At 38.2% G+C, this 18,700-nt stretch overlaps 1 protein-coding gene across 1 annotated transcript in view; it reads left to right on the top strand.

The window, feature by feature from the left end:
• The window catches only part of SLC49A4 (solute carrier family 49 member 4), a 71,497-nt gene that overhangs the window by 9,914 nt on the left and 42,883 nt on the right, over positions 1-18,700 (top strand). The window contains exon 2 of the mRNA XM_066553173.1: positions 10,273-10,366. Coding sequence (XP_066409270.1) covers positions 10,273-10,366 — 94 coding nt within the window. The remainder of the gene's footprint in view (positions 1-10,272; positions 10,367-18,700) is intronic.

Here is an 18,700-nt window from a genome sequence, read left to right on the forward strand (position 1 = left end):
TTAGTTTTGTGTTATGTTTTAGGAGTGAAAAGTCTGAAGCAAACACAAAAATGAGGTTCATTACTTGTTAATAAAGTTTGGACATTTTCTGCATTTCTGATTTTTCACCTGTGCTTTTCTTTTCTTCTTTCTTTTCACTTGTGGGAAAGGAGCCATGTGAAACAGGGGTATTTACTTGCCTTTTCAGACTTAGGAAACAGTGCATACATAACACAGGTCCTGAAATAATCTTCCCTGTTGTGAAAATTTGTAGCCTGACATTGTCAAATAAAAATATTTGGTTTATATAAAATATTTGTTTAAAAAGACCCAAGCCCCCAAAACCATGGTCAGTACTGAAAAGAGCAGAAGTAAATTGAAGAAATATGTTTTGGCAGCTGTTTCATTATTTTACAAATTTTCTTGGAGAGTTTTTGAATTATTCCACTGACAGTGTGGTATTGCCTTAACTGAGCAGACCAAAGACATGATAAAAAATTCTTTAAGAAGTTTTTTAGTTACAATTATATGATTATATATTGTAAATAATATATTCCCAGGGTCAGAGAAATTGTGGCTTGCCTTGCCTTTCTCCTAGTGGTGACATTCAGAGCTATTTCATCACTTCCTGCCATAACTTTGGTTTTTTAATGCTTCTGGCTTGCATGTGCTATTGTAGCTCTGTAGCTGTGCTGTAGCTTTAATTGTGCTGCAGGAGCTTGTGATCAATGCTCCAACTTCCTCAAAAGCTGTAAATTAAGCTTTCTCATGCAGATTTTTAGTAGAGAGGGTTTTTTTAGACTTTTCCTGTTTCCAGAGATGGAGATCTGTGACTCAGCCAGAGGGAGTGATGTGTTTTAAAAGTGAGAGGTCTTCTGCTTTTTGCAAAGAATGAATGCTGGTGTTTTTCTGGAATATAGGACATCAAGTATAAGCACAGTTAGAAACTTTTTTGTTTTACTTCTTTATTTGTTGATGAGAGCCATCCCTTTTAAATGCTTCAGAAAGGTGGAGGTATTATAAGTTTAATTAATCACATGAACCTAAAGAATTGATCAGGACCCTTAAAAAATATGATGGGTTTAGGACTCATTATAGTGCTGCAAAAGATGTGTTTTAGAATGAACTGTGTACCCTAAGTAGTGCCTGATGCATTTTAATATTCAAGTAACACTGAAACTGTTCACACAGAGAAAATTTGAAAGCTCACTTCACTGACCTTTCCTATAAGTCACAAGACCTGCATGGATATTACATTAGTGAAGCTCTTGCAGCTCTTTATTTCCCCCTCTCACAGCAGGGATAATAAAATGAAGAAAGCTTGTGCTTAGTGTCCTGCTTAGCAGATGCACTAGGCAGTATTTAATGGAGCTGCCAATCCTTGCTGCACAGTTGCTTCTTGATACTTGGTTGAGGCAAAACAAAATGCGTCTGTACTTCTTAAAAAGAAGAGTTTCATGCATTATTGAGTGGCGTGAGTAAGTACTATCAAGGTAACAACAGAACACCTTCCCTGGCAGATGCGTATAAGAATAATTGGTTTTGCTCTCTGTTGCCACAGGTAAGGCTCTGTAGTTAGTGGTGTGGTAATTGAGCCTGCTGTGCAATTGGGAGTCCTTGAAAGGAGTGGAAAGAGAAAAGAAAGTGCTTCCCTCCCCTTGTGTGGTGCTGTAAGTGCTTCAGTTGTTGGTGTTCATTCAGGAGAGTTAGAGCAAAGGCTTCTTGTTGTGCACTTTCTGTCAGCTTGTAAGTGACATCCTTTCTTTAGCTTCAGAGTTAGTGAGGAGGTTTGGCCCCCAACTGCATTATTGGCCATTTTTGTTAATTGCTCTGCATCTCTCTCTATGTACGTGCTAGCACATGCCATTATGTAGATTTAATTTTATCAAATAGCAGAGATGGGTTCAATGATTCACCTGAATTTTCATGTTTTATTAGATACTGGCATTGAGAGTAGAAAGCAGCTACCTGTGGTGAGAGAAGAAAGAACAATTCATACCAGTGTTTGTTAACGTCACAGATTTAGGAAGTACTTAAATAGCTCTTTTTTGTTGTATCCCAGCACTGCACTCACCTCAGGTGAAGAGAAAACCTGATTTAACAGACTTTCTAATACTAATGGTGAGACAGGCTCCTGTTTCCCTGTGTTCATAGCCTGAATGAACAAGACAGAGGGCAGGGGGAAGCAGAAGGGAAGTGGCCTGCCCAGTTTCATATGGCATGTTGAGAGATGCAGGTCCTGCTGCCCCAGGCCAGTGCTCTCTTCTCTGAGAGATGCTCTGCAAGCATTAGCAGAGGTTCATTGCACTTGGATAAGTTGCAGATAAAAGGGATGCTTTCTGCAGTAAAATGTGTAATAACAATAATTGGCTAAAATAATTGGTCTCCTTTGAAACCAAGAAACGTGTTATTAAAGAATAGGAGATATTCTAATAAAGGGTCTAAAACTGATTCTAAAATCGTCGTTTTGATCTTCAGGCAAATACCATTCAGCTCAGCACTTTGTTTATCTGTTCAGACAAAATGTCAGCCTCTGGATTGCTGAATAGAATTTACAGCACTTGTATAAACTTGCAATGCAGATTTCTAATTTACATATTTTGCCTTTTTTCCCCATTGTTGATGTTAAACTATTAGGATGCTTCAAAATCCTTCACTGCCATGTGGAAGGAAGCTTCATTACTTGTAAGCTACCTTTTTGTATATCTGAAAGGTTAGATTAACCCTGTTCAGTTCTTAAAACCAGGACTTTTTTATTTACACTACCAGACTTTTAAATCGCTGCACAAACTCTGAAATACTGCTTTGTATTTATATGAGTAGTGTGTCACCAACCATGGTTAAATCTGTGGTAGTGGAGCCAACTCTGTAAAGAATTTGCATCATTAAGTCTGTAATAACTAAATGTAGAGGTGTAGAGAGCAGGAGAATTAAGTGATACTTTCCTTGGCATATTTTTGGATATTGATTATGTGCTTGCCTAATATGCTGGGATAATGTTAAAAACAGTACAGGTCCACTGTTGCTGTGGGCCTGGCTTCATCCATGCAAATGAGATAAAGGCACCCTGCAGCCTCCTGACATCGTTGTTTTAGCTTGTTGTTCTTTCTAACAGGTGTTCTTTCTAACAAGTTCTTGTAGCTAGAGTAAACAGAAAAATAAGGACTTTAACATGCTTTAATGAATGTTGGGGAGAGGTATGTGTGGAGAAGAATAAAAATAACTTAAAAACAGGAACAGTATTTATAATACAAACCAGAGGCGAGCTGTGCAATTAGAGTGTGTACTTAAGTGTCTTGGTTTCCTTACAGTTGGGGTGCACATAAAAAAAGATGCAGCAGCTCAGGAATTGCAGAGTGGTTGTGTCATTGTTGTAATAGCTCTCAATTGCATTCTGTTTAGTTTTGTTTCTCACAATTATGTTCTGTCAGCTTCCATATCTGTTTTAGTGGTTATATGTGTTCAGTTACCTCCCTCATGATGAGTGTCCTCTCTGTGAAACACTTGATAGGCTAAATTTTGTGCTTTGAGTCTCTGAGCTATATTGTGTTTTTTTACAAAATTCTTAACTAACCTCAGAATTTGGGAGGGATACCCTCCTTACAAGGCTGCACATGAGGATGTTTATGCAGAGTGCACGTTCCTCATCTGAGAGGTAGACTGGAAAAAAGAAAGCATGTGTATTGGCCCTCATGCTTTCAGTTTGCACACAGCCTTGCTATGTCTGTCCAACAAGCAGCAGAAATTACTTTGTCTTTGGGTCAGAACCGCTTGTTGTCATCCCTCTGTCTTCCTGATTTGGCAGGGACTTGCCTGTGGGTTCCCCTGTCAGTGGTGAGGACACTTCTGGGATGTTGGCTCTACTGAAATTCTGACCCCAATGAGAAAGTTTGTCCAAATCACAGGAACTATTTTACTTCAGCTTGTTGTGTTTGTGTACAGAGTTTGCTTTCTCAGATTTAAATTTTGCAAGTAAATCAATTTATATAGAAATGTCAAACTCTTGCTGATAGCCTTGCTGTTAACTGGGCAGCAATTGCTGACAGATTCTGTTGCAACAGCTGTAAGATACTATAAAGAGAAATTGCCCCTCTGAAGATCATTACCTCCTACATCTGCATTTCAAGAAATTTCTAATACATATTTCATATGAGTATCTCAATCTGCCAACTGTTTATGTCAGACAGAAATTGGAGCAGTGTCAGGTGGAATCTGTCCTGCAATCCTCCACTGAAAGGTGGAACTGGGCTGTGTTGTGGATTAGTACAGAAAAATATTTTCTTGTGCCCTAGACAAAACTGAGGGTTTATATAGCTCTGGGTTTAATTTATTTCAGACAGGTTCTGTATGATAGAGTTTGGTTCTTACATTTTGATGCCAGAAGGATGCTGTCACCTGTCTTGCAGAATGTTTAAATAGAGTTAGCTTCATTTTCAAGCAGAAAATAAAAAGTCTCAGGTCCTAAATCTTTCCAGTTGAGATTGGGATGCTGTCTTGGCAGTGCCACATAAAGCCAGGGAAACGAATGGAAGCAGTTTGCTTCAGCTTATTTTAAAAACAGAGGTTTGAAATGGGGCAGTAAGAGAAGCATCAGCATCAAGTACTTGGGGAGAAAGGGAGGTCCAGGTTGTGATTAATAGCACCCAATGATAGAAGCAGCAATTAATAGCAGCAATGATATCTTGGCCTTCAATCCATGATTAGAGCATGCTGATAGTAAATGGTGCGGATAGCACCATGGTGGTGGGCTCAGTCACTCTATGGGCCATTCACCTAAGAGTTGGACTCAATCCTTGTGCGTCCCTTCCACCTCAGAATTTTCTGTGAGTCTGTAATTTTGGATTAGCTACATATGACCTGGTAGTTGTTCTCTCTTGCATGCAGTGTTTGCATTTGGTTCCCAGTTTTTATTGATGCTATTCTTGAGAATGTATTTATTTTCCATTGAGTTTCCAAACACAATTTATGCCACTCGGCAATCAAGTGCCTTTGTGGAATCCGAGGCAGGCCCAATATACTGACTTTTCAATTTTATTCCATGTGTTAGCAGAAAGACTGGGACCACATCTCAGCTATGAAGTATTTTTGCATCAATGAAAAGGTTCTTTTCTTTTGGAAATTGTATTGCTTGATGCAAGGATGCCTCTTCTGAAAGAGGATTGCCACTTATCCTCCTTAATGGCTGTAGTCAATTTGGCAAAGAGCAGGCACAACGCAAGTTTTATTCACTGTGTTTAGTAGAAAGCAAATTTTTTTTGGTATTTTAATCATGGCAAAGATAATTGATGTTATGAGAGTAAGTGTTGCAGCTATTAGTATAATTTTGCTAGAATTACATTAAAAAACCAAAGATTTCTGGAGGATGTTGTGTGTGTGCCGTGCTTTCAGGATTGCCTGATAAAGGGAGCTGTTTAATTAAGCCTTTTTAAAATTATAGCTAAATGTATAGGGATGTATTAAAAAGGGAGAAAAGCAGACCCATCATATGAAACAGAGAATTGGTATCCAGCAAAAGAAACCCATTTAAAAATAATGCTTGAGCCATAAGGAGGGCATATAAACAAAACATAAAAACAATTCCAAGTCCAGAGAAAAATTGTGGAAGGCTTGGAGCTCACCACTTTACTTACTGAACCTAAATGTAAAAGTTGGTTTTTATAAATTAATTTCATAGAAGAAAACATCCAGGAACTGTGGTTTGTTTTGTAAAGAAGGGCAAAACAAGAACTTTAAATTTGCTTTAAATTGGGAGGAAAAGCACAATTTAACAGTGAATTGTTGAAACAGCTAATGCAATTGGTGAGTTTTAAATTTCCTGGTGTGTGTGGACCAAGACAGACTTTTACATTCTGTTTTCTCTTAGCTAGATATGTTTTAGTCAAAATGATGGGGAAGTCAAGCAAATCCTTTCAGTTCAGTGTCAGAAGGAACAATTTGTGCTTTCAGCCTGGTCTTTAAAAACTGTGAAAAAGGGCAGGAGGCTGATGTCACATGTTTCTACTCAGAGCCTTGCTGTACTTGGTATTTGTGAGAACTGATTTTGCTATCTGCAGGGGAAGTTAGGAAACCCCTCAAATGTTACTGCATCTAAGAGCAGGGTGTGTGAGCTGTATGAGGGAAATCAGTGCTGCCATGCCACGGGAAGGGCTGAATCCAGCAGCCTTTCCTCTGGCCAAACTTCTATTAAAAATAAAGGAGAAAGGTGAAAACTTGTCTGTTCTGCCCATCCAACTGGGATTTCCCCTAGGATGAATGCTTCATTGTAGGGGGGAAACCAAACTCAAAAGGTGTGTGCCTTGTGTGTGATGCTCTGAGCTAGAAGGGGCTGCTTGCAGTGCTCTGTAGCAGTAGTGGGGAACTGAGGGAGCTGCTGTGCTGGGCTCAGGTGGGGGATGCTAAGGAATGAGTTAATCACATTCTCCTGGTGAATTACAAACTAATGTATAAATTGTTGGAATTGGGACAGCAGCATAGTTTTTTAAGTTTCTTATTAAACTGGGCATAATAATTCACTCATTGGGTTACAAGTCAGTAATGTGGGGCGTGGGGGAATGCATTTTCTTTTCATATACTTTGAAAAGCATCTTGAAAGTAAGGTATGCTGGAGGAGTTGTGGGGGATGAGCACCCACATTCTGAATGCTCTTGCTTGATGTTGTGAGGGAGCTGAAGAGCAGCTGGGTGCCACTGGCAGCTGCTGCCCACATGTTCCAGCATGGAGGGGTTCTGCTTCTGCTCTGTGTTGGGCTGTGGGTGGTGGGGATTGTGTCTTGAGAGTTTGTTAAGTCTGTGATAGTGGCCAGAGTTTGGAGACAGTTGTTTTAAAAAGAAATATGAAACAGCAAATGCAGCATTGACTGCTGAAGTCATAAAGCAGATGGTGTTATGAGCCCCATGAGGGTTAAACAGTTGGACAGTATCGACTGTTACACTCATAAATGATAATTAAAACATCCTTTTTATTACTGACTCAATTTCTGCTGCTAGCTTGGACTTTTCTGTTGCTGTCAATGAAGTTTGGCTGTTCTGGACAAAGCCATAGTTTGCTGAAGAGCCATTTCCACCTGTGGGGCCCAGAAACCTCCTGCAAGAAGAGGATGGGAAGGAGCAGCTAAGGAGACAAGGTGTATAGAACACAAACCTTCGCCCACTGGCAGAAAATCTTGTTTAAAGGAATTTCTTCCCCTTTCAGCCATGTGTCAGAAATCTCTGATAGAAAGGGATAGAAACTGAATGATGAATTTTAAGAAGCTGTACCCTCCTCCCTCCCTCCAATTTCTGCTTGCATTTACAGGGTAGAATTAATGAAGTTAATTACATCTACACAAAATCTCTTGGTTGAGTGAATTTCTTAGATCTTTAAAGTAGAGACATAATTTTCTGTAAGGTTCACAGGCTGTTTTTCAAGCTTGGTTGGTTGCTTTGGTTTATAGTCCCCATGATGCATGGTTGCTATCTTTAAGCACTCTAGGGTGCACCTTTTAGAGTAATACAAGATGTCTAATTCAATGTAGCAACAACTGCAGCATTCAAAACAAAAATACTGAAATATATAAAAAGACTGGTTTCTGACAAAGATGAAAAAGAGTTAAAATGTAAAGCAAAATAAGAGGGTGAGGTGCTTAGAGAGTAAAAATATATTGTGTAATTAGCAAAGCAAATGTCTAATATGCTGCTTGTCTGAAAGTCTTTTGTGCACTTTGGTGTCATCATTTTCAACATGCAGCATTAACCGAAGGAATTTTCAGGAATGTTAAGGTGAAAACAGGAAAAAAGGACAAAGAATAATCTGGGTAATCAAAACATTTTAAAGGGATACCTTACAGTAAATAGTATTCAAGATTAGGACTTCAGAGAATTAAGAGATCAGTCATACATGATTGTGAAGCTTTAACAGAACATTTGACTTTAAAATTTTCTACACATGAGGTTGACATTAAAGATAGGCCTGAATTTAAAGCTGGAGGCAAACTTCAGCATCTAATTAATTTTTTTTTACTAAATTGCATGTTGCAGGTTTTTTTTTTTTAAGGAAATTTCTGTGCAGATTCAATTTGAAACTTTCTTGGTATGCATATTATTTTGATTTAGGGATTTTCTTAAAAATTAGAAATCAAGTAGGAGTTTTTTTTATGGCAACACTCATTTTATGTGTCGTGGTGATTTAAATTTAAATTTCTGTTTCCCATTTACAGCTGTGTACTGGGCTTGTCCCTGGCTTGCACTTCAAGCAGGGCCCCATGAGCAGGACCCTCCATGCTGTCCTTGTGTCTCTTGAAAGGCAGAATGCACTGTGTTTTGTGAAATGTAGTTCAAGAAGAGCCTAGTTTACATGGAAAATAAGGTGGTGTGTACATTACTAGAGCTTCCCTGAAAAATTTCAATAGCATTTTCTAATGGAAAACATCAGTTTTTTCAGATAAAAGATTTGTATTTCAAATTTTCACCAATAAAGTTCCAATCCTTGCTGCATACAAATTTTCATTATACACAAAAGCAGTGCTAACAAAGATTAATTTCTAAGAAGAAAAGGCAGAAGCAGCATGTATGCAAGGTAGATATGCATAATTGCCCCAGCACAGCACAGGCAGTATGGCAGTGTGGAGTTAAATGTCACATGAAGACTGGTGGTGGCCTAGCAAACACATGAACATGAGGGTTTTGAACAGCCTTATTAAAGGGGCATTTCTTTAGGGCTCTCTGAACACACTTGAAAAACCAGTTTAACAGCAGCATTTGCTGGTTGAGCACAGTCAAGCAGCTAAGCTGGGGGAGGCATTGGGAAATCCTACCAGGAAAAAATATTTTTGGTTGATGATACTTCTTCAGGGCATCAGGGATGTGAAGTGTCCATTGGAGTCACATCACTGCAGCTGGCATTCCTTGTGCTAATGACTGGGCCTTACCAAAGGAAGTCTCACTTCCCTTTTAGAAAATCTGCAACTTAACTAACTAACTTATTTTTGTTTGGGTTGTCTTGGGCAATGCTGGTTGATAGAGAAACTTATTTTAGGTTTTGGTTTGTACAGTGTCCAGTACCAGGAGCTGCATACCCATGAGTGAGGTTCATTAAGAACTGTCACAATATGAGCAAAATTATGTCTCACCCAGTAAAATCACATTTCAGTAATATACAAGGAGACAAAATATTTAATGCAACTATTGCTTGAATTGTACTGATTACAGGAGTCACTAACAGAGGGAACACTCCTCTGAAGATAGGCAGCTTTAGAAAGAATCAAAGTCATTTGTTTGATAGGTGACTTATCATAGGACATGTTCTTCTACCATCTGTTTTTTGGGTAATTACTAGTTTTACCTAAATGTAAGAGGTATTGCATGTTTCTCATAATTAATAATTTTTATTATATTCTATTAAGAACATGGAAGCCCTTTATTTTCTATTTGTTGCTGTGAAATTGTTTTGAAATTTACAACTTCACAGATGCAGACTCTCTCTGTGGTTTTTAATTGTGAGTATTTATGATTTTGGTGTTTTGCAAGATTTTGGAGCTTAAGCCCCTCAGCTGTCACTGTTCTCTGCTGCTGATGGAAACACCTTAACAGCAGCAAACAAACTGCTGGCAAAAGGAATTGCAGCATGGAGATAAGGTTGTTTCTAATCTAAGAGCTTCTCAGTTGAAAATTGCACGAGGGAAAAACATATTCAAGGAATCAGTCAATTGTGGCTTTTTTCTAATGTACGATATTTACAACCTCTGACAGTTGGACCTGAGAGCAGCAAAAATCTGCCCTAATTGCAAGGACTGCAAAAAAATACTTGTACTTTTTTTCCCCTGAATAAATGGTCGTTTCTTTGGGATGAAATGCATATCTGCATTATGAAAGAAAACAATAACGGTGCTGTGTCTGTGCTTGTTAAGTGGTTGGAGAAGAATGAACAAGTCCAGGTTTTTCTTTGCGTCTGTGTAGATTTCAGATAACACAGTAGAGCATGTTCCCCAATGCCTCTAATTCCAAAGGGAATATTGTACATTTTGATGGTACTTTTATTATTACTTTTCACTTCCAAGAATGTCTGTGTAGATTTTGGATACACTCCTGTGTGTTGCCATGCCAAGAGTAAGCTTTTGTAATTCTGGAGTGCAAGTGTAGAAAATAACTCAGGATTTCAGAATGTGTCTGGAGTTTATATCAGCACCAAAGTGCTTATGATTTGAAAGAAATATGTTATTTCTGTGAAACTGCATGTAAATATAGATATATAAAAACAATGTTTCTTTTGCAACATTACTGATTTAACTTGTAAAATACTGTTATTTTTTCATCTTAGGTCTGAGGGTAACAGTGTTACTAACATCATCCCTCATGGTATTGGGAGCTGGCCTGAGATGTGTTCCAGTTTCAGACCTAGAAATTAGGAAAAAGTAAGTGAATTAATTATTTTTAATACACGTATTTTATTCTTTCTGCTAATATAATTTTTGCTGCTACTACAAAGAGATGTTAGTACCAATTTTTTGTATGAAGTTGATATACCAAATGTTTGTTGTGTGGCCATGGGTTTACATGCTTTGCTTTTAAAATGGATTTTTCTAGTCCTTCTTCTCCATAGTATCTGAAGATCAGAAAACCCTTTACAAGCTTGAGTTAATTTACTCTCACCCCATCCTGCCTAACTAATATTAATTTGCTTTGCAAATAAGGAGCTAGAGATTTATTGAGGTTCAGAAACTGGCCCAAGATCACACAGGGAGCCATGCCTCAACCCCCAAAAATAAGTAATTTGTATGCAAATGTTAAATAATTAGTTCATTTTCTCATGTGAATGCATGGGATCATGCCGTGAGACAGATGTATTTGTGCAAAATGGCTTTTTTCATGTAATCTCTTCCAGTCCATGTTTCAAAGTAGCCTTGTACTTTTTCTGCAGTTATTTTCTGCTTTACAAATTTGTGATAGAAACAGATTCCTTCCTAAAAATCCCACAAACGAAACCATTTAATTATTCCATCAACATATCCTGAATAGAGGAATCATCAGTAAGTTCAGCAGCACTGCTCGTTTTGTACAGCCAGGGAACATGGATCATTTGTTCACTTAACTTTCTTTTGCCTCTTAGTGTGAAGGAGGTGGGAGTATGCTGGCGTTAATACTCTTTCCTGCTACTTTGAAAAAGCAGCAGCACTGGTTCTTTGCTAGTTATGCTTGCATAATATGTAAACACTAAGGAAAGATCTTACAAATAAAATGTTTTATGTGAGTTGGGTTTTTTCCACTTGAATTCTAGTCAGCTTGAATTCTGAAGTTGTGGTATTACTTCAGCAAGTTATTTGGGCTTGGGGGTTTTGTTGGGTTTTTTTCCCCTTAGTACTGTTTAACGTGAAAATCAGCTTGGGCACCTTTTAAGCTGAGAAAGAAAATGTTCAGTGTGAAGTTGAAAGCTGATGACTGGGTACCATGGATAAAACAAAGAAGGAGGTTCAGAGAGAGAACTGAGAATGTAAAAAACACGTGAATTGTAATACTAGCCCTGATAAGTAAACTAAGAGCAGAGTGTCAGGTATGAAATCATGCACTTTCAGTTCTTAGGTGCTTAGTGAGCATACAAGGAAGCACTCAAGGTGCTCCTGATGTTGGTTGCCTCGTGTTGCCCATTTTGACAGGGTCTTCAAGGACTCTGTAAGCAGGGCAGGCTGCACTAACCATATTGTGCTACCCTTCACAGTGACCCTTTTGAGGAAAATGTACTGTTTGGATGGCCAGGAAGAGCTGTCCTTATTTTACCCTTGGTCTACATTTTCTTAAATGTCAAGGGGTGCTCGACATTCAGTTTGTTCATTCTCATCAGTCTTGGGTTGAATATCAATAGCTTTTAAATAGGACATGTGGTTTAAATGCAGTGAAAGGTGGTGGTTTATGTAGCTTTTCATTTATGATGTATGCCAGAAGACATGTGCTGCCCTAGGCCTTACCAAAACAAGGATGAAGACTATAAATACCTGAGAAGATGAAAATTCCCAGTTGAGATTTGGATGTGAGGTATCATTTGGGGAGTGGAAAGAAGAGTTTCCACCTTTAAATAAGATTTTCCAGGGTAGCTGCAGAAAGCAGGCCTAGGAAAGCAATGAAATACATAACTAAGGAGAAACATTCAAGGAACAATGAAAGGCTTTGGACTCTATAGAGTCTGATGAGTGAGATGTATAAAATATGATGTTAAAATTTATTGAAAACTATATAGGGGAAAAAAGAGTATGAACAGAATACTGATGGAAAATGTTAATAATTTCATAGATTCATGCTATGAAAATATGTATCATCTCCAGCTGAAACTGATAAATTTGCCTACTTATCCTACTCCCAAAAAAGAAATTTGTCAGAATTGTAGATCTCCATGAGGAAGTAGCTTGATCTTTTAAGCAGTTTGATTTAAAAAAATCTACCAAGTATTAATTATGGCCATCTGTGGGAAGCAAAAGAATGGTTTTCAGTGAAGTTTCTTGAGACTTTGTAAATAATTGTACAGACCATGTGATGCTATACTGTGTAACTTCCCTTGTTTTGTGGGTTAAGGCTTAAGGCCAGGTTTCATCCATTCTTTGAAGTGATACCAAGTAAAATAATTTTTTTTTTTTTGAGATGAGCATTATTGCTTGATGCATTAGCCACAACTGGCTGAGCGCCAAATTATGCACTTATTCTGAATGTGTCTATATGTTAATACAAGTATTTGAATGTTACAGAGCCTGTCAGAGAGACAAGATCACTTGCAAGCTAATTGGAAGCATTTCAGAAGCCAGTGTAACTGGAATTTCTTTAAATCTTTTGTGTGTTTTGTAGTGTGTTCCTTCAGCCTGAGAGTAATCTGTGGGACTATGCTGAAGATTTCCATGGGACAATGCTGTCTGAGTTAATATACATAAAATTATAAGAATGTTCATGAGGTTTGTAGGGCTTAGACTGAGGGTTTTGTACTTTGTAGCTCCCTAAGCTCTTGTGATTAACATTAAGGAGAGCTACTAAAGCCCACCCCCTATCAGAGCAATCATAGACATAAGGAAACCACTGTTAAGACTGGCATTAATCCTGGCTGCTTTATGCTCCTTATCTCAAACAGACCTGTAATATCCAAGTGTATTCTTAATCCCCTTTCTAGTCCATAATTATATTTTTGGTTGTAGTTTGTAATATCAGACTAAGACCATGCCCAGTCCTCCAAGTCATATTTTAAACATGGACCTTAACCTCTCTTTTCAGTACATTTGATATGCACTATGCATATGAGGCTAAATTCAAGTTGCACATTTCATTGTGTCTCTTGAAGCAGCTGTGAATTTTCTATGGTGAATTTTTGTTCTCTGACAGTGTGTGACCTAAAATTGTACTGGAAATCCATGCCAGAACTGCCTAAATTCAGTGCAGGCGAAGTGGGAGTACATGGTGAAAATGTTAAAGTGTGAACTTGCATGTCAGATGGAGGATCCATCCTTTAAATGGACTAATAAAGTCCCTCTCATGTACACATATGCTTTTACCTGTTTCCCTCCCCAGCCCAGTAATCTATGAGGTTAATGAGTCTATCATACAGGGGTGTTAAAAAGAACTTTTCTTAGGTACCATGTGCTTCTGGGTTTGTCAAATGTGCCAGATATATGACAGTAAATTTGACCCCAAATTTATTATTCCTTTTTAAATGTTATGAAAACTTAATTTGCCACACCTGTTTATTTAGTTCATAGTTAATATACATTATATAGAACATAAAGGAAAAAAATATGTTACCAAATTGTACCTTTCCCAAATCTTCTTCCCTTCCCTGGAGGTTACCAGAACATCACCAATGCTTTTTTGCCTGCATTTTGTCCAGTCCTTTCCTTTCTGACACTTGCTTGTCACTGAGTAAATATTTTCATTGGACTCTTTTGGGATTTGATTATTTTATGCTGAACACCAACATTACTCAGAGACCATTTTTTTATAGACTAAATCAGAGTTGTTTTTTCTCCTCCACATAGCACTTCATATTTACCTTGTGTTCTGTGTTTAGGAATAGATTTACATACGTCTTAGGTCTTAAATCTAGGCAAAAAGCTGTATGAGCTGAAATGTGTAAAAGAAGGAAATAAAATTAAGAAATCAGCCCACAGCCATAAAACTTTGGCTTTTAAGACTGATTGTGTGATGTAAGATTCTTAAAATGTTTTGAAAGGCCGGATAATTAAAGACATGGAAGTAAAGGATGTAACATAATTTGTCGTTTGTATTGAACACATTAATTAAGCAATTTATTAGAACTTCTTACGCTGTGGGCTGGTAGTGTCTGTCCTTCACATGAGATTTCACAACAGAGAAGCAGTTATTGAGGACCTTGAATCATGGCAGTGAGAGGATGCTCCTTGGCAGTAAGTACCATTAAAATGTTTGCTGGGAATCCAGCAAAAAACAAAGAGAATTGCAGTGGAAAGAGAGTGGTTGTTTACACAGTCATTTATAGGAGACACACCAATAGCTGGTAGATCCTGTAAATGGATCTTTTTGTTAATATTAACAGTTCTTAGGATTTTGAATATTTCTCTTTTATATATATATATTGTTGTGAACGTTGAAGATTCACTCTTAGCACATCTTTAGTACATTTTGGTTCTATTAGCTAGTTGCAACCTAGTTTGAATTTTACTTTTGTTAGACTGACCCTTTAATAATTCCACATTTTCCCCTTTTCTGTTGCTTAAAGCCTAAAGAAGTAATGAAATCATCTAATTATTTGTCTTTTCTGATCCTAAGGCTGCCATAAGACACCATTCTTATGCATGAAATATGCAAAGGAGCATCTTGGAAGAGGTTATTTCAGTAAAGGAAAGAGGAACTAGAATTCCTGTATTCTCTGGTAATACTGAACACACTTCTGTGCTCAAAAAACCCCAAACAGTCCAAATTGGGGCATCTGTAGAGAAGAGGATTTAAAGTGTTCTAAGGAATGAGAAGAGCCTGTTAGGAGAGGAAGGTAGACACATCAGCCTGTAAGGAATTAAGACAGAGTGTGCTGAGTGTTTTGTGCTCCCTACCTCACTGGGGAAGAGAAATGAAAAAAGGATTTAATCTAAAGTGAGGGGCTGGGAGTAGAAAGATGAATAAACATACCTGTTTGTGTGCTTAGCTCAGCATGCAGAGGGGGAAAGCATTAAAATTGAGCACTTGCCTGGTGCTTTTGGTGCTGATTTGTGCTGCAGTCCTGGGTTAATCCATGGCATCAGAAAAATAGGAAAGTGGGGAAAAAAGGAAACAGGTCATTCATGAGTAGGTTCACATGGGGGAACCTACTCCTATTAAAAATATTAACATATTTTTTATGCCTCTGTAATGTAACAGTTTTTCTTGTTTTTATTACTTCCACCAGCTTCATCTTGTACACAGGGTTTATTTTTTAACCTCTGCTCCAAAGCATTTGTTTTAGATTAGAGGTCCTGTATTCTTAAGTGGTTATGATTTTTTCCAGCTTTGCTTATTTGTTGATGGTGGGGGGTGATTTAGTGTCCCTCTGGCTGCCCAGTGGTCCCGCCTGCTACTGCTCGGGCCACGTGTCCTGTGATGCACCAGCAGCTCCTGATCAGCTTGGGGGGCAGCCAAATTGGCTCCTCCTTCAGCTGGATCAGCCCTGGTGGAACAAGGAGATGACTTGATAACTCTGGTCATAAATGCTCTTTTCCTTGTGCTCCTGTCCTGGACTTTGGCCATGGCACTGTGGGTGTCATCCACCTGCAACCAGCGTGCATGCTGAATTAGCAATGCTGAATTAGCAATTTACAGACCCTCTGTAAATTCTTGGAGTTTTAAAATTACCTCAGAAAGGGCTTGGATTGCAGCAGTATTTAGTGGGCAGCACTTCTACAAGGCTTCAGTTAGTGCAAGCCTGTTCTGGAAGGGAAGAGGATTTATATTCTCTGTGGGATATTTAGCTTCATCTCATATAATGGCAGGTGGTATCCTCAACTGTAGAACGCTTTTAATTTTTTAATCATACTGAGCTCTTTGCCTTAGTTTGTGAGTCATATTATGGTGGCTAATTTCTGTCCTTAAAGAATTCATATTAATCAAATTTATATTGAAGTTGCTGCATTATAATCAAAACACCCTCTTGCTCTTTCACTCGTTCAAGAAAAATTATTCAGGAATATTTAAATAGGTCTTGTTTATTCCATTCTTTAATTTGCTGCATCTCCTGTACACTCCTACTCTTTTACTAAAAAATCCTACTTAGGACCTCTTTTGTACTAAGTAATCTTAATCAGCTTTCTCCCACAGCAGCCCAAATAGCAGCCAGTCCTGGTGCACTTCCCTGATAATTTTTTTTCAGTATGTTTTGCCTCATTAGCCCATAATGTAATTGCCTACTTTGTGTTTACAATGTTGGGTACTTTGGGTCTGTTCGTATTTGATGAGCATGTCCTCTATTAGTGTTGCTTTAAATATTTCTTCTTTTAGTAATGGGTTTGTGGAGTTAGTTAGTTTTAAAAGAAAAACAAGAAAACAGAACTTAATAAAAAAGCCCCTCAGCTTTGACTTTATGTGCCTGTATCTTTCAAACCTGGATTAAGTGAAGAACCCCCCCCCCAGGTCCCAGGTGTGTGACAGGTGTGATGGCTGCACAATAACAAAGTGTGAGGACACAAAGGAATTTGTCACCACAGTGCCAGGGGGTCTCACTGTACACCCACCTCATCCCTTTCCTCTGTCAGGATGTGTGATGGACACCTCAGGCTCTTTGCCTGAGATTGCTGCTTCCTCTCCTTGCAAATACTTGTCTCTCTCAGCAGGCTCTCGGTAATAAGTTTTGGAGTAACTCTGGTTTTCCAATCCTTTAAATTTAATCCCCAAACTCACTAGCTTTTAGACCATTATAAATGTGTTTGCTGTTTTCTTTAAGTGTGGGAGAAGAGCCATGAGGCTGGGATGCCTGGGATGGAGATGCTGTGGTCCCTTCTAAGTCCGCTCTCATGGTGGTCTGACTGTGCTGAGGCCATGATTCATACAGGGGTAAAACATGAGCCTAATTCCTGATGAAAATGACTAAATGTGCATTTCTGAATTTATCTCCTTTTTCTCATTCTATTTCTGGAGATAATGTACCAAACAATGACTCAGGCTTTATGCTTTCAATAATATTTCTTACTGATGGGGGAAAAAACAGGTTTAAATTATTCCACATATCAATGGTCGCATGCATCAAAAACAAGCTAAAAAAAAGCTAATGGCCTCAATCCATGAATATCCAGAAGGCAGAAAGCTTTTGTAGTATAAATATATCATTTAATGAAAATATCGAAAGGAAGTGCATTTCCATGAAATTCATCTATAGAATGTTATTTTTAATAGATGAATTCATTGCTTTACCCAGAGGTATTTTTCTTTCCAGTCTTTTTCCAGACATAGAGCCTTGGTGTTCTCTCTTTGGGGTATAAACAAAACATCATTTGCATTTGCCATACAATGTAGCAATGAATTGCAGTAAAGCATGAATTTGACCTCCCTAATTCTCTTTGCCCTAAAAGTGCCTGAAAAAGTTCCTCTTACTAGGAGGTTCTTTTGTTATATTTATTTTTGTGAGTTTAAAGGAAAAGCTCTGTCCTAGTAGCTTGATTGTGAAAAATCAGAAGTGGTTGTTGACAAAACTAATGTTGGTTCCCTCTGAGGTATAATCAGTCTCCTAATATATAATGTGGGTAAGTCCATGGCTTTTCATGTGCCTTTTTTTGGGCAAGCAGTTTGCATCACACATCAGTATAGACACTCTAGAGTAGGAGGTATTTGCTTGCTTTGTTGCCATGTAGTGACACTAAATTCAATAGCACTTCAAAAGTTCTCTGAAGTCCTCCAGTGGAAGGGTCTCTTTCATTTGCTTCCAGGAGCTCCCACAATGAGCTAATCACTACATAAACCTGTTTGTCTTCCAAATTAGCAAGAGCTTAACAATCCACTTGTTTCAGTGAATGAAATTCACTGAAAGGCATGTGAAAGAAATACTAGCCATCCATTTCTATAAAACATCAACTTCTTTATCCAGAATTGCTTTTTGCTTTAATTGTTAGGCTCAGCAGTTCATTATTGTACTAACCTTTTCCATGGTACGTGGCACACTGTAGCCCTGTCTTCCTGCAGAATAAGCACTCTCTGTGACTTCGTTGCTCCTCACACTTTTCCCAACAGTGGCAGAACTGAATTGCAGTTTACTTGTGTTGTATTTTCATAGAAGTTTGAAAGTGACTAAGTGGTCAATTCTCATGGCAGTGAGTGGGAAAAGCAGGGTAGAAGTTTCACAAACAAAACCTGCACCAGAATCTCCTCTTCTCAGGGCTCTTGAAACGAGCTCTACTTCCTCCTAAGATGCAAAAGAATTGAATTTTCCAGTCGGGCTGGAAAATTATCATTGTGTTTAGAGAGTCAGAGCAACACCCTGGGGTTGGCAGCCCTGCTCTTCGCTGTGTTGTCTGCCAAAGACAAGGTGAAAATGCTTTTTCCACACTGTGAATCAGTTAAAATTCTGATCCAACTTCTCTAGTCTTAGCCTTTCCAGAAAAAGTTCACTTTACATATCTCAGAACTGAACTTTGGATACTTATTTTAGTGTTGTGGGTTTTAAATCAATTGTATCAAAAGTAATTTTTGAGTAAGTAGTTCTCCTTCCAGTGTTGCCTTTTTTCCCCATCTGAGAACAGAAACTAATGAGATTTTCTTTCATTTAAAATTCTCCTAAGTCCAGG

The sequence above is a fragment of the Molothrus aeneus genome, chromosome 7, assembly GCF_037042795.1.
Source record: "Molothrus aeneus isolate 106 chromosome 7, BPBGC_Maene_1.0, whole genome shotgun sequence".
Taxonomy (NCBI): Eukaryota; Metazoa; Chordata; class Aves; order Passeriformes; family Icteridae; genus Molothrus; species Molothrus aeneus.